Genomic DNA, 16,272 nt, shown 5'->3' on the forward strand with positions numbered 1-16,272 from the left:
TTCCCACATGAAGGCTACTGTTGATAAGATTTGACACTTGTTTGATTAGTTTGGGCATTTTCAGGAAACAAAAGTTTTTTTGTATGATGTATATGTGCATACATGCATATATATGCATACCTTGGTGTATATGTATGTATACTGTGATGTATACGCAGTGTCATGTACATTCTTAACTGGAAAGAACTTACGTGCCTGAGCTCTAAGACATTCAGCACTGACATTTGAAATTTTTTGTGTCCCATTAACTGCAATACCTTCAGAGAGTACTGTTTTCAGTAGCTTTGCAGTGAGTGTGTTTCCATCAGTCTGTCAGTGACTACAGTATAGCTGGATTTTTCTTTTGACTTTCAGGAATGCTGAAAGCACAATAAAACTTTGCAGAGATTTTCAGTGCAGCTTGTAGAATTGTGCTATTTATCATCTTCCATGTGGATTTTAAGAGAATCTACCTGAGCTGACCAGAGGCATCAACGGATTGATTTAAAGATGAAGATGCATACAATAATGCTTTGGGTTTTCAATAGCAAATTATATTCCTCTTGGACAGATAGTTGTCCAAGCCGTGATTGCCATTCTTAGCAATGAGACTGAGCTATCATTGTCAAAACGATATGATGCTCTCTTCCTTACACATAATAGACTCTTTTTTTCTAACTCCTAATTCTGGTCCATATGTTTGATGAAGCAATTATATTCTGTGCAAATCAGGGAAAGCAGTGCAATGTAAGTGTCTTAGGCCAAAATTAATTCACTTTTAAGTCATGATCCAGAAAAGAAAGGAAATATGCATGACCTATGCCTAGGCAAGGTAGAAAAAAGGTTGAGCTCTGAATTTGCAAATAGGTTATTTAATTCCACTGGCTTTATCACCAGATACTCTCTGCTCTGCCTGTACTTCAGATCTGCTCTGTCAAGGGTTCTTGATGCTTGTTGCCCTTATGAAAGCAGTTATAGTGAAAGATTGAGGTTTATTTTGCTGGGGAGGAGACACTGTCAAAGCCAAAACTGTCAGATGCTGGTGACATCCTTAGACTAGCAAAAGGCTTTAGCAGAAAGCCAAATGTTGCTCTGGTCTCCAGATAATGGGGTTTTTTACCATGTAAGTTTAGATCGTGTGTCAGTCTCTAAAATTCAGAAGGCCGCTTTCAGCAATAGGGATTAATGAGAGTTTGTTTCTCCCCAGGAAATTTTTTCGTCTCTGTGTAGCAACCTGTTATGAGAAATAATCCAGTGTTAACTTCTGGAGACACAGGCTGCTGCTCAGTGTTTTGGGGTCTTGGCTGCCACTTGAAGTTCCTGTAATCCTCTTTTAGCCCTCTGTGAAAGCTTTTGGCCCTAATCTTTGAGGGAGGTATGGGGTAGAGTAGTGTCTTTGTTACCAATCATGACAGAAAGCACCCCTGTGTCCTTTGTCCTGTCCTCAGCTTTGTTAACAGGATCATCACCCAGATTTTTAGTAGCATTTCAGTGTTAATATCTTCCCTTTAGACTTCATAGAGATGGTTTTTTGTATGATTATGTTTCATTAATATTGAATTCCTTGTGCCAGGTTCCATTTCTTTTTCCCTCCACCACTGCCCAAAGGGTAGATTTTTTTTTCCCCCATGAGCTGTTTCTAAATCCATGTAAATACGCTTTAAGGAACACCTGGTAGATGTCACTCTTTCCATCAACACTCATGTACAGGAGCTTTCTTCCATTGGGGGCCTTTTGTGGGAGAGATTTCTGTGGAGTTGTGTACTATAAAACATTCTGTCTGTAAGAGGTTTAACCCTTTCTGCACAATGGTTTGTAATCACATACCCTTTAACTCAGTGGGAACGAATACCAATTATCATTTATAAACAGTTCCTCTCATTATGTGCCTATTTATGGCATCTTTTATAGCTTGCTAATTACAAGCACACAAAACAGAAATGTTTGTAGTTAAATAATGTAAACAGGGATGTAATTGATTTTCATGCTGAATAGTTTTTATTGATTTATTGTTAATTAACACTTTTAAAGGATCTCTTGGCAAAATAATCCATTTAATTTATTGAGTATTATACTAGCTGATGCTAAATTCACATTAACATTCACAAAAATATTAACAGTTCCATAATACTTGTTTTTCCAACTGTTGCTGCTATGGAGATGTTATATATCCTCCCCAAACAAACACAGACAATGTATTAAATGCAATCGATTGCTCTCAGTCCAGGTCCTAGTGAACAAATGTCCACATCACTAAAAACACGGCATTCCAGTTGACACTAATTGGCCATCTGTGCAGCAAGGAGGACGGGCATCTAATGGGGAGAAAAGTTGATATCTCTTGGTCCTAGGGCAGGGTCCTTGGGTGGGCTGTTGGAGGACTGCAAGGGTGAGGGGAGCCCATATCTCCACTAAAGAACCTTTCTTGCTGCAAAACCAGAAGACTCTGGTGTCTATAATGGAAAGTTTCCAACAAATAGACCACTGTGTCAAGCAGCAGTTACTCAATACAGTTACAGAGCATGCATGCAGTGCTGGCTTTTTCTAATTTTTGGGTGGGAGGAAGGGGTTGTGGAGTCCATTCAGGGGGTCGTTGACAGCATTTTCAGATCTGTCAGTTACCTTCAGCTCTCGTTGACTTTACTGAAAGCACAGGTCACTTACTTAGCACATCCCAGGATGAAGTATGGGGCAAGAAGGTAAAAGTGCAAGTTGGAATCTTCATTATTACCAACCCATTATATTTTTCACATGGGTAGTAAGAGAGTGTAATCACATCAGACCCTGTTTTTTAATTAGCGAAGAAAAACATTAATATGCTGTGACATGGTATTGATTTGATAAAATCAATCTTTCCCAATAACAATAAAACCTTTATATTTTATTGATAGAACAATGCAGTTCTTCTCCATTACCGCTCCCTTTTATTGTTCTGGGTCACGGTGTAATTCTGGCATGTTTGGAATTTTATTTTTATTAATATAATGTAAAAGCCTGTAAAATCACTCCACTGTTGTGCCAGTAGGTTTCATTTGAGGCTCCCAATCATTTGTTACTAGATGAAATGTTACAGGTACAGCTCCAGTCGTTGATTGTTCAGTGGCCCTTAGAGATGGAGAGGGTGGAGAGGGTTAAGAAGGGTTCTTGGCCTTTAATTATCTTGATTTTTTTGTTGTGTGGGCACTGAGACTTGGACTCAGACCATCTCATCAGAGATGACCTCTCAACACATGACTTGACCCAGCTCTTCTAAATCCCCTCCAAACTGGGCTGTAGGTGTCTAAGCTCTAGTGAAGCTCCCAGCAGCCATCCAGACAGCGACCCTTCAACATCACTTCACGTTGTGGCCCTGGGTTTCCTACACTTAGTTCAGGTCAGGTGCTACATGACCAGGAGGTGCCTCAAGGTCTGGGACAGGTCATGGATATGCATAATTTCCCTACTATTTTAAAAAAACTACAATATGGTGAATGCCTTTACTTTCACATCCACAGTAAATCCATCTTCAATTAGACACCAACCTTAACATCAGGTCTACATAAAGGGCCAGCACAGCCTAAGGCTTGTGGTACTCTGGATTATGGCTTTATGATCTCCTCTCCTTTATGAACTTTCTTCTGGAGGGTCTTACTCTCCAAAAGCTGCTGTCCTGCCGTGGCCGTGGGGGAGCAAAACGTGCTCTTGTCCAATTAGCTTCTCTTTTCTAGTGTGCGTGGCAAATCTCTTGGATCATTTGGCATTTCTCTCTATCTACAGATGAATTCTGGATTCACTGTCTTTGATTAGCCAGAACGTCTTCTTGTTCCTAGTACAGGACGGGCATCATGGTATTCCAGTTGCAGTGAGGCTCCCAGTTAATACAGCCAGATACTTTCATTAAAGTAAAGCTAGATGACATTCATAACTTGCTCTTTATTAATTTTTTTCCTGAAATAAAATCTTTGTTAAACTTACTCCTCTTTCCTTTTGAACCAAGAACAGTGTTGCAAGATCCCTTGGTAGAAAAAATAATCCCCATAATAAATATGAAGGCTTCATTTCTAAAGAGATGGGTTTATTAAAGGTAACAGTTTATTAACATTCACTGCAAATTAGATGGATTTAATAACTTTAATTAGTGCAACACTTTCTGACACAGACCTTGAAGAGAATTCAGCTGTTCTTTCTCATCTCCCTCCTGCACTTCTCTGTGTCTCAAGTGTCAGTAGTTCCTCATAGTTAAAGTGAAACAGGTCCTACTTGCAGCAATGCAAAGTGCAGAAGAAAACTACTATATCAACAGATCATGGCCACTGACCCTACAATTAGTAGTAAGACAAAGCACGAGTGCAAAGTAAAGCTTTCAAATATCAGGAACAACAGAAAATCAAGTTTCCTGAGCTCTTGCTTCATGTCTCTTTCCTTGGTGTAACCCTACAAAATGGAGCCCTGCTTGCCTGCATCCTCAGGGAGAGATGAGGAGTCTTCTGCATTTAAGGCACAAGCATTGCTAATGCCAGCTGGTGAAATGAGGGTGACTGCAGTATGCTATGGCTCATTGAAGTCCAGCCCTCTTAAAGTAGATGGAAACACTGTTGGTAGTTCTTACATCACCCATCAAGATGGAAATGCCATTCTTGTTGGGGGGGGGTGGGAAAGGATAAATGCCATTTTTAATTCTGTTCTGGTCAAAGGTTTTTCCTGTTCCATCATTTTCCTATGAGATGTTCCAGGTTATTAAAACTGAAAATGTCTGCATCTATGTTGATTTTAACCAAACCCATTTTCATTCTATTTTGAAGAAAATTTTTTCTTAAAGTGAAAAATCACTAAATTTGGAAAGAAACATTTTTATATTTTGGTTTAGTATCTTCTTGATTTAGGCCATATCTTGTTCTGTGACCTCAAATTATATTTGTATTTCTTAAAATTTACCATTGAAGTATTTCGATCTGATCAAACTTTGATTTCTCAACTGAATTGAAGAATGCTTCTTAAAATTTTGTTTTTAAGGGAATGATGTGACACAATTGCATTTTGAATAGGAACACAGCCAATGGAATAAAATTTACATGGAGGTGCCTGCCCCTCCACCCCCCAATTCAGAATGAAAACACGTTGCAAAAAGTGTGCATTTTGTGAGGGACAGAAAGGTAAGATTTTAACCTGGTTGAGATCTGTTCTTTTAACCAGCTTCAATTTAAACCTTAACCTTTCCTGGCGTTCAAAGCCCTGCCTTTTCAGGACTTTGTGCTGAACCTGTGCAAGTTCAGTGCTGCAACTTCATAAAGAACATTTTGGAGGATGTAGTACATGTAAGGAAATCAACAAGTTAAGCTCTGAATGTCTTAAAAACTCTTCCTGGACATCTGCAAATGACACCTCCCAAAAAATTCCTTTATACAGCCTGGCTGTATTTCTACAGAATCTCCACAAGTCACATCTCTGATCTCACGCATGAAACCTAAATTCCAACATTTTATTCCACAACTTGAAGGTATTATGGTCTCTTTAGAGAAATAAACAAAGGGAAACTTTGGTGAGCGTAATGGTTTTCCACAACCCAACAGGCAGAAGCTGCACGTATGAATAAGTAGAAAGATAAGGAGTTTATTTATCTTCCTCCTACTGGAAATTCCTTTCTAGCCAAATGAATTGTATAGAAAGTATTATATATACATATGTGCATGTGTTTGTGTGTCTTGCCTGGCAAAGAAGCATTTCTAATATGCTTTCAGATCCAGGTCCATCAATATGGGCTTTTTTTCCCCTTTTTTTCCCTATTTAGTATCACCATGGATTTAGGTTATTGGCTGCCAGCGTTCACTGCATGAAGCTTCCCTTTAGGCTCTGGGGGAAATTCCGCAGCCCTGCAGGAGCGATGCTGTGCCATGCCTGTGCAGCAGGGGCAAGAGCTGCCCTTGGGGCAGAGGTGCCACGTGCGCTGGCCGCTGTCATGCCGATGGTTGCCGATGGTGTTCAAGCACCGACACAGCCAACCAGGCTCCCACTGTGAGTGGAAGAGGATGAGTATGTACCTCAGGCTTCTGGAGATTATAATCGTGCCTAATTGATACTGGAGACAAAAATGCAATAACTTCTGGATACTTTGTAAAAACACCTAGTACAGTCCAAATAATAAAAGCACCAAAGGCTTGCATCATAAAAATCTCTTAGGCTAAAATGGAAATAGATACTTGCAGAAGATTTTTCTTTCTTTCCCTAACACAAAGATTTGAAAGGAGGGGAAAGTATCACAAGATAGGCAATTCCTTTCAGAGAGGTTTCTTTATATATCTCCATGTGAAAGCTCTTGGTAAGGGAAGAAAAAGTAATGCTCTGAAATAAAATTTGTACAGAGGTAGCTTTTTTTGAAATGACATCCTGTTTCCCAAGAATTTGATGTAGCCTTTAGTCAGCCTTGTTTCTTACAGTTCTCTGTGCTTTGCATGGTAATTAGCTGCTCGTGTTATCAGCAGTGCGATGCTCCTGGCTATTTCTTCAGCAGCCACTGCTGTCATCCTCAGCAGCAGCTCCTCACATCTAGCCTGCACTCCAGCCCACCCATGTGTGCAGATGTTTGGTGTCCCAGTCCATACTGACTGAGGGATGGAGGTAATGGGCACAGCATCATCGGAGGGGGAAGAGGCTGGAGCCCACTTCCCCTGACAGCTCCCCAAGACTTGCCACTGTTTCGCTGATGGTCCACTGGAGGTTCAGTGAGGCAAGTTTGTTATGACATATTGCAAAACACAAAGGGAAACAAATGAGACAGGTTCATCAGTGTCAGAATAAATACAGGGGAGCAGCTGCTTAGCTTAGTTGGCAACAGCAGCCTCAAAATCTTTATCTTGTTTTGATTTTACATTTTTTTAAAGTAACTAAAACATTTATTGTACAAGTGTGCTGTGGCTGTTGAGGGGGTGGATGGGACTGCCTTGCACAGCCTGCCAGCACTGCCAACATAAGCCTCACGTCACACAGCCAGCACTGACGCAATAGCCTTCGGATCAGGCAAGCTCACTGAAGCAAATAGCACGTCAAAGTGCTCTGTGGTGCTTGTTCCCTGCAGTTATTACAATCTCTTCTTTTAATTCAGATTTCAAGAAACATTTTCCAGCTTTTGTTTAATTTTCTTAATTAAACTATGACCACAAAGTTTAATTCAGGTTGCCAGATTCCCGGGCAGTGTGTATTCCTCTGTAATGTGAGTAGAGATGTAGTGGGGAAGAGCTTTTAAAGTGAGAATGGGGAGTTTTTTCCATGCCAACGTCTACAGACCCTTTCCAGACATACCTTAGGTCCCACGATAATATTCTGCATTGTGTTATTTGATATCATGACAAAAAAACCTCAACAATGGCCCCAGGTCATATCAAATTGAAGTCACTTGATGTGTGTAGAGCATGGTCTCTTAACTGCCTTGACCGTTTTCTAGAAAGTTTGATATCAACAGTAAATTTAGGATCCTTACAAGTGTTCAGAGCAAAAATAAATTTAAAAATTTATATTTGGCACTCAAAAGGTGAAGAACTAAGAGGAAAATGTAGAAGTTTAGGGGTTTTTTTCCAAATAATGTTTCAGTCGTGCATATCTTGTCTTTGGTTTTGTGTTTCCAGCTCATTGTTCATCTTTTGAAAGGCTGTGTGATGATATTGAGGGAGAGATGTGAAAAGTTTTTTATTTCCTGCCCAGAGAGATGATAGGCTAGGAAGACTAGCTAAAGTTTTAGTTCTGTGGTGATAGAAGAAAAATTTCTTGCTGATGAATATTTGAAGACTTATTTAATTACACTTCTAGGAGAGTTACTTAATTTTGTAACAGAAGCTTGTTTCTAAACCTAGTCTGAAATAGCGTGTTGCCAAATTTACCTTCGGTGGTTTTATCCTCACACAGAAATAGAGGTCATTATTTTATTGTATGTTCAATGCATTGTATACAGCATAAGATGGTAAGTCATCTAATCCCTCCTTCTGTAAGATGGCAATGGACTTGAATAGAGAACTTAGCATTGTTGTTAGTGGAATAACAAATTAATAGAAGGGGATTTGGGGACAGAAAGGGAAAAAAGAGAAGAGAGAAATAGCAATTATCTGTAGCAGTGAATCTGATGAATTTTTATGTATGAATTTTTAAATTATTAAATATCCAAAGATCTTTGTGTTTCTGTCCATCTTGTTAGGTTCACTGGCAACATGAACACTGTTCCCCTGCTCCAGTAGCAGGAAGGTTGCACGTGGTGCTATGCAGCTCCTCAGGGACAGGACTGAGGTCTGAACTGGGCTATCTGCTCAGGCTGCAGCTTCTCTTCTGCATTTGTACATCAGATATGAGTAATTCTCCAAAGGCTGACTTTATTGCATGCTTAGTTCCTTTGCCTTTGAAATCAGCAATGTAATTCGTGGTGAACTGTAAAGCTGATGGACTTGTGTTGCACAAAAAAGAGTTAATGCAATTCATTTGTTTAACAGTCAAGGGCCATATTCAGCAAAGATTTAGCAGGAGTGAAAAGACAACAAAGTACTTGGGATTTTCTATGAATCAGTGTGAAATAATAGCCACAAAAAATTTAAAACCAGAAACTGTTCCCATGCCGTTCTCCCGCCCTTGGTTACAGCTGGTGGGCTGCAAGCGGCTGCAGATCCAGACCTCCTCAGTCGCTCAGCTTGGGCTGGGGAGTGGTGGTGAAGGTGTCTAGGAGCAGGATTTGCACAGACTGACTAGTGGGATCATTTGACACCAGAAGGCACAGAGGTATTCATTTTTGAAAGTCCCTGATGATTTTTTTGGGTGCATAAATACACATGTCATAGAGAAGTCTGATTTCCAGATGAGAAGAGTTCGGCAGTTTGGAAAATCAGATTGCGTTGATATATCTCCAGGTGGACACCTGAAAATTAGGAACATACGGGTGTTTTTTGAAAATGAGAGAAGACCAAGCTCACCTCTCTGCTCGTTTTTTGGGGACAGTAATTAATCAGGTTGGGCTTTTTTTCTGTCCCCTCCTCCCACATGCGAAGACCTCGAGCCCCAGTCCCCTGCCTCCTGAGTTAGTTCTGTTCTGCAAAAGGAAGAAAACCTTTCTTTGGGGAATTGTCAGGGAGTTAAGGTGGTGAAGTAAATCCCCAGAAAACTTGCTGAATGCAGCAGCCACATGTGTCTTGTGGAGAGCTGCAGGAGACAGGCATCCCCTCAGCATCAGTATCACATCCGAGGTATGCCCTCTCTTCCCAGTTGTGTTGGGCAGCGCAAGCAAACTGGGCAGAGGGCAGGCAGGAGAGCGGGGAGGGCATAATTGTTGGAGGCTGGTGTCTCACACTTCCTTGTCCTTGCTGGCAAAAGTTTGGGTCCTAACAAACAACTAAGCTGAGCATGTAGGTGAGGCGCTGGCTGGATGGTTCCTGTGGGAGGATAGCTGCTCTGCCAAATCTCTCAGTTCCTCTCTCCAGAGTGGCTCTGGAGTGAGACAAATTTGGGAGAGCCGAATTCATCTGCACCCTCAGACCCACAGTGTACAGGTGGGTTTAAGGTTGGCATTTTGGGAAATGGTAGTTCCTCAGGACAGCTGTGCTCAAGATCAGTGTTGCTGCCTGTAATCTCTGCAGGTGTCCCCTCAACAACATAGGTGCATAGGTCAGATTTCACATAGGCAGTGTCACTGCAGAGTCTTTCCTTCACAAAGGATGTGGAGAGATGTTATTTATTTGATATAAATAAATGCTCATATATATAATACTCATGCAATAGAGCCAAACCAACAGGAATCGCACCCAAAAATGGTGTAAACAAAATCCTATGAATTTATAAAATATGTTGCTATCATATGTAGACTGCAAATATTGCATCTTCCTGTTGTGCTGATGGGGAATAATTTGAGAATTTTAAACAGTGCAACTTCTCAGATGCTGGAAGGACTTGCCCTCATTTTGAAACTGCAGTAGAGGGTGAAATATATTTCATGTGACAACCATGTCCTCAGACCTATTTGTTATTTCTTTTAAAAATATAAACAAACTGTTTTCTCATTTTGTTTACAGGACAGTGGAACAGGAGATAACAGCTGCATTGAAGAAATATTACGGGTAGGAATCCTTAAAAACCACATTTTTCCAGTTCCATTTTGTTTACTCTGAAAAACCAAGAGAATAACAAGAATATTGCAGTTACTGCTGTTAAAATATTGCTCTTTTAGATTGTAATCTTTCTAAGAAAAAAGTAGGCAAAATTATTTTCTCATGAAAAATAGTTGAAAAATCTGTGAGAACAACGTTTCAAAGCCTGTAGATTTCACTGCTACTTTATGCCAGTACAGCTGACCTTCACACATGGAGAAGCAGATAATGGGATAAATTATAAACTGAAATGTACAATGATGTTTCAGGTTTACAAACCATGCAAAGTGCATGTTTCCATTAATCATGACTGTCAAAAATCTTAATTTTGAAGGGAGGTCTAGGAAGGTCATTTTCCACCTGGATTTAATTATGTAATGTCATTATGTTCATTATGTCCATTATATAATGACAGTGTGCAAAATCCATACTTATTTCCATATTTCATTATTATTTCTTTTATCTTAGTAATTTCTAGTTTATTTTCATGGAGTAAATTAACATACATCCAGACATGTCTTGGCTTGAATCAACTTTGATAGTGATTATTTTCTGTGGCAGACAAATTTCCAGACAGTGAAACTTTTCCATATATTTTAACTCATGGGGTTTTCGGTTCTTTTTCAAAAATGATAATTCAGTAATTCATAATGCTTATTAATCTGATCTAATAGTGATTGAAACACAAAGGAAGGTAGATGGAATGATAAAACCTCCCTATTACTGTCTGCACTTCCACCTCTTGGATATCAGCTACCCAATATTTCTGACAATTTATAAACTACAGGGCTATAAATATTTGGTTTAGAGATTAGTAGTGGATTACGCCCGCTGTTTCTAAAGGCATTTCTCTATTCTCCCTCAATATCTTAAATGCAGCTTTTAATTCTTAAGCTGGACAAAGAGTTTATTGACAGTTGATGATGATATATTGCTTATGGCTTCACTGGCAGAGTTTTTGCTTAGCTAACATTTACAAAATAGGCTTTTGTAAGACTGAAACGTATATTCCACAAGCCTGAGCCACAGTCCTGCTTGTTTGTCACAAATTAGTAGCAGATATCATGAATTCATGATTTGATGAGGCTCAGACACCCCTTTTTTATGCAAGGCTTTAAAATTAAAAGTCAGAGAAGCTGACTTTAGGTTCTGTAATTTGTGTCATGCAATTAGGAAAAACGTAGAAGAGACACAATTGCTTCCACACAGAGAAAGATGGATATGTAAGAGACCCCAGCTGAGAAGAAAAATGCACTGTATGACTAGAGATGGTAAGGTGTATCTCCAAACCTGTGAACACAGCTGCTACTCTCTCTTTTTTTCCCTTTGGCATGTTCCTCAAGAAATATTTTTATCAAGTTTGATGATGGGCAGCCTCTCCAATCTGCTCATCCTCCAGGTCTGCAACCTGGATATCGCTTACTATTCTGAAATTCCCTCATGTCTCTGTGTCTAAGATTAAACATAAATCTTGTAGGTTGTTACTCTCTATATAGCATTTCTACCTGAATCTCTATATTCATAAGGGTGTAAGTCTCAGGTCCAAAATTCTCATTACACACTTTGATTGCTGCAGCATCCTTCCCTTGTTTTTGACAAATGCAATGTTACCACCTCGATTCGTGCTGCTGCGCAGATCGTTTTCCTAGCTTGACATCTTGCCCAAAAACATTTGTCTTTACATTTCACCAATGTCATCTCCTTCTCTATCACATCAAGTACTGCTATTTGTCTCTGGTTTTGAGGACTCAAGTCTACCAGTCCATGATAACATGTTAGATCCCACTTTCACTTACCCAGTGATACCAGCCTCTGTCAAAATGTTGCTAAGTTTTACATCAGTGAGTTTCTCCCATGCTTCCCCTGAGATCTGGGAAGAGCCTTGAAGACTCTCCCAATAAGTTCCACAGCTATCTTCCAGTCCTTTCTTAAGGGCCTCCTTTTTCCCAAGCATGGTGGAAAAACAGTGGTGAGGTCAGGGCAGTACCACTGTTTCTCATGCCTGCACATTTCTGCTCCACTTGTACTTTCCCTTGTAGTACTCTCTCAGATCGGATATATCTCTCTGCTCTCTTTTGTACTGAAAAGTGGATTTTCTGTGTCAGGAAACTGCTGTGTAGTACAAAAGCACTGCCTAGGTAGTCTCACAATACACATCCAGATCAGCGGTGGTGGGTGGTGGTTGTCACTGCTAATTGGTGAAAACAGCAACAGTAATAACAAGTCTTTGCTATTCACTTTGTAAATTACTGGCATTGAGATTTTTCCAGCCCTCCCCATGCCCTCTTTTTGTCCCGAACAGATCCATGAAGTTGTAACACAGATTTTCTGCTTTTCTGAAACAGACTGTTTATAAGGAATGCCATTTCTATGTTTTTTGTTGGAGATGCTATTACATAGTAAAGGCAAAGTTTAGCTTCTTTTCAGACAGAATATAGGAAGAATATATACAGGTGCCCAAAGGCAGACAGGCAAAAGCCACAGGAGCTTCAATACCTGTGTTCCCCTAATAAAAGATAGCTGGTGTGCTGAAATGTATTTATTATAGGAAGAACCAGTCCTACTGTATGGAACATCAGCAAAAGGAAGAAGATGCTTAAAATTCATCTTTTTAGGGAACATTGCACCCTGTTTTAGCTGTCTCTTGCACAACACAAAGCAGAAAACATCTTCTCTTTCTAGGTAGTGTGTTCCTTGGACAAGTCAGGATGTGGCTTTTCCAAGGAACAGATACTTCCATGGCATGTGCATGTTTCCTCAGTCAAGACCAAGGGCAGTAGAAAGTGTACTCCAGATCTGCTCCATCTGCTTCTCTGCATTCCCTTCCGCCCAGCAGGTGGGGAAAGGCAAGTGCTGGTTTGTGCACAGATCTTGTCACCCTCTGTTTTCGGAACATCGCCGTGGCCGGAGCTAACATCTGAACCTGGGCTGCAAAATCAGTTTAGTCAGGGTTTAAAATCACCAAATCTTCTTTTGCACTAACTGAAACAAGAATTTATAGTCTTTTTGCTGTCTGGTGCAACACAGGGTGCCACAACTTAAGTCTAGCCTTTTTTTGATGTTGTTTTACCAAATGTATCAAAGCTCTGTAGACTTTGTAAACTGACAGATCCTTCTGCACAAAACTGCAACTTTCAGAGAAAGCCCCCAAGAACTGAGTTGCAGAACTGCTTCCAGTCCTTAAGGAGGTTCACACAGTCACACTGTCAAGATTGGAGCTGTTGTGAGGTCTCCTGCTGAGTTTATAATCACTGCAGGAATCCTGAACCTCATCTAACCCCATGCACTAATTTATATCAACTTCTTCAAAGTGCAGTGACTTCTCTGTATAACTGCAGGCACACACATTGAGGATAGAGAAACTTCCAAGAGAGCCTTCAGTGTAAATAACTCTACTAAGACCAAGTTACAGATGTTATGTCAAAACATGAGATAGAAGCCTCATTACTTGCTGGTAGATGTAAAAGGCAATTCCTTGTAAGCTTCTGCATTGTTTGTAGAAGACATGATAGAAAACTTTGAAGTGGAAAATAAAAGTTAAGACTACACAAATATCCTTGATGCTACCGTGCGTGGAGCAGTTCCTATGCGAGTTCCTGAGACATGGTCAAAGCCAACCTATCCACTTCCTTGCTAAAACACAGGCTTGCTAAGCAAGATTAGTTCAGTTCTGGGGTCCCCAGCACAGAAAGGACATCTACCTGTTGGAGAAGGTCCAGAGGCATGCCACCAAGATGATTAGAGGAATGGAGCACCTCTCCTATGAAGAAGAGCTGAAAGAATTGGGGTTGTTCAGCCTGGAAAAAAGACAGCTTAGGGATGGCCTAATTGCAGCCTTCCAGTGCCTGAAGGGAGCTTATAAGAAAGATGGAGAGGGATTTTTTACAAGAGCATGTAGTGACAGGACAAAGGGGAATGGATTCAAAATGAAAATGAATTTAGATTAGGTTTAGATTAGATATTAGAAAAAAATTCTTTACTCTGAGGGTGATGAGGCCTGGAACAGGTTGTCCAGAGAAGCTGTGGATGCCCCATTTCTGAAAGTGTTCAAGGCCAGGCTGGATGGAGCTCTGAGCAACCCAGTCAAGTGGAAGGTGTCCCTGCCCATGGCAGGGGGGGTTGGAACTAGAAGGTCTTTTGAGGTTGCTTCCAACCCAAACCATTCTGTGATTCTATGATAGTAATTTTGACTGATTTCTATTTGAATATATTAGTGTGTGGAACCATGTATTTTGTTACAATTGGTGGAGTTTGGAGTAAACATTTGTTTTGCTGTAGTACCTTCAACAAGAGTCCTGCCTCTCTACTAAGTTAACTGTTGCAACCAATATTGGATGCATTCTGAGTATATTTTGCTATGGATTTAAGGAGTAAGGGAGTGTGTCGAGTGCAGGCAGCTCTTGATTTGTAAGGTAAGTGGTTGGAGATTGATCTGGCTATTCTTACAGTCTTAACTGTGATTTCCTACAGTTGCAGTAGCTTTGTTGAAAGGAAACCCACAGGCGAGCTGGGCTTTTAATTACTGAAGATGTTCTTTGTGAGTTCCCTGGATTTTTTGTGTTGACATGACAGGTGTCATTGAACTGGTGGGAGACCAACATACTTTGAGTGTTTAGCCTGCAAAGTGTTCATCTGCAGGATGAGGAGACAGTAGGAAGCTGATGGAGCAACAGGAATGCAGAGAAAGTTCTGGAGAGAAACCAAGCTCAGCAGTTAACACAGAAGAAGCCACCTCCTTTGAAATGGCATGGAGCAGTGGGCAGACAGGATGGGGTGTGGGGTGGAGAACAGATAAGTTTCTTTCAAGGAAGATGGAAAAAGCGGTTGGGGAGGCAGTGAAAGGACAGGAACTCTAGCTGTGAACATCCGTCCCAGTGAAGGACAACTCTCTGTGGTGCCATGAACCTCCTGTCCAAGGATGAACACCCTTTTGCAAATTACCTTGCAAATGTCACTCCTCATGGCCACAGGACATCCACTTAATGAAAACATGACACTTTGGGTGTGATGGATCTGATGAATGATTTGCTTGAATCTCTCTACCCTGTGAGTCTAATCAGTATGTAAAGTACTGTACTTCTTATTTGAGCAACATAAAAAAAAATGAATAAAAACAGAATCTCATTCTGTATTTTTTCCCTTCCCCACTTGGAATCCCTTGGCTCATTACCAGTCTTGCTAATTCTTTAGCAGAAGGCATTAAGGATCAACCTATCAAATATTCAGGGCCTTTTTTCAAACATGAACAGCCGTATGTGCTTTTAGATCAGCTGCACTCCATCAGCTGACTGAATTAAAACAAGAGCAGAGGTAAATTATAAACTGTCTGCACAAGACATGTCCCATGAAAACATGATATCCTACCAAACACACTGTCACTGTGAATAAGCATCACAGTGAGTGGAGCACGTGTCAATACTTAGAGGAGAGAAAAATCAGTTTCTTAGAGGTAAGTTGTTAGTTCAACAACTGTGAACTGCTGCCTTGTAAACGTTAATGACTGTAAGATCCCACTGGCTATAGTTAAGCTCCTGGTGGAGTTGGACATGTGAAGAATTACAGAACACAAATATGGTAATCAGCAGTATATTTCTAAACACTACTCTTGCTTTCCAAAGCAAAGGGAAAACCCTACACATGGAATGAGACCCACTTTGCTGCTCAGTGCTGGTTCAATAACTACCTCTGCACTAGCAAAGCATTTCATTGCAGTCTCACTGCTGGAAAGAAATTGCTGGGCTACTCTGGAAAGGAGAGGAGGAGGCAGCACCTTCATGGAGAATTTCAGATTGGCTGTTGTGATGGAACTGGATGGGAAACTCCTGGAAAAGTTGCAGGAGGAACACACCAGCTTCAGGCAAAATAGAGATGGGGGGTGAGACAGAAGGTGTGGAAACTTAGAAGCAGCCCCAGTTTGCTGACACTTGATTAGTCTCATTGAATACAGAAGTACTCCAAAGTGTCAGAATCGTATTAAAAATGTATCAGATGCATAAAATATCACTTTTTTTTCATTGCAGTCTTTCAGAACTTTCACAGCACAGCTTTGCTTTTAGTATCCTAAATTTCAAGCAATTAAAGCATTATTTTGGCTCATGTATACTGTTAATTGCATTTCTTCAATATTATTCTTCTTGTCTTTCTTACTCAAATAAATGAAAAATCATACATACCCAAGAGTGTTTGAAAAATCTATCATTTT

The 16,272-nt window shown here is 40.4% G+C and overlaps 1 protein-coding gene across 2 annotated transcripts in view; it reads left to right on the forward strand.

Annotated features, from left to right (window-relative positions):
- AFF3 (AF4/FMR2 family member 3) overlaps nucleotides 1-16,272 on the forward strand; it is a 331,674-nt gene that overhangs the window by 142,863 nt on the left and 172,539 nt on the right. For both annotated transcript variants that reach the window (XM_027718125.2, XM_027718126.2), the window contains exon 4: nucleotides 9,996-10,040. In XM_027718125.2, the coding sequence (XP_027573926.2) occupies nucleotides 9,996-10,040 (45 nt within the window). The remainder of the gene's footprint in view (nucleotides 1-9,995; nucleotides 10,041-16,272) is intronic.

The sequence above is a fragment of the Pipra filicauda genome, unplaced genomic scaffold (assembly GCF_003945595.2).
Source record: "Pipra filicauda isolate LSUMZ 115617 unplaced genomic scaffold, ASM394559v2 scaffold83_size3615187_pilon, whole genome shotgun sequence".
Taxonomy (NCBI): domain Eukaryota; kingdom Metazoa; phylum Chordata; class Aves; order Passeriformes; family Pipridae; genus Pipra; species Pipra filicauda.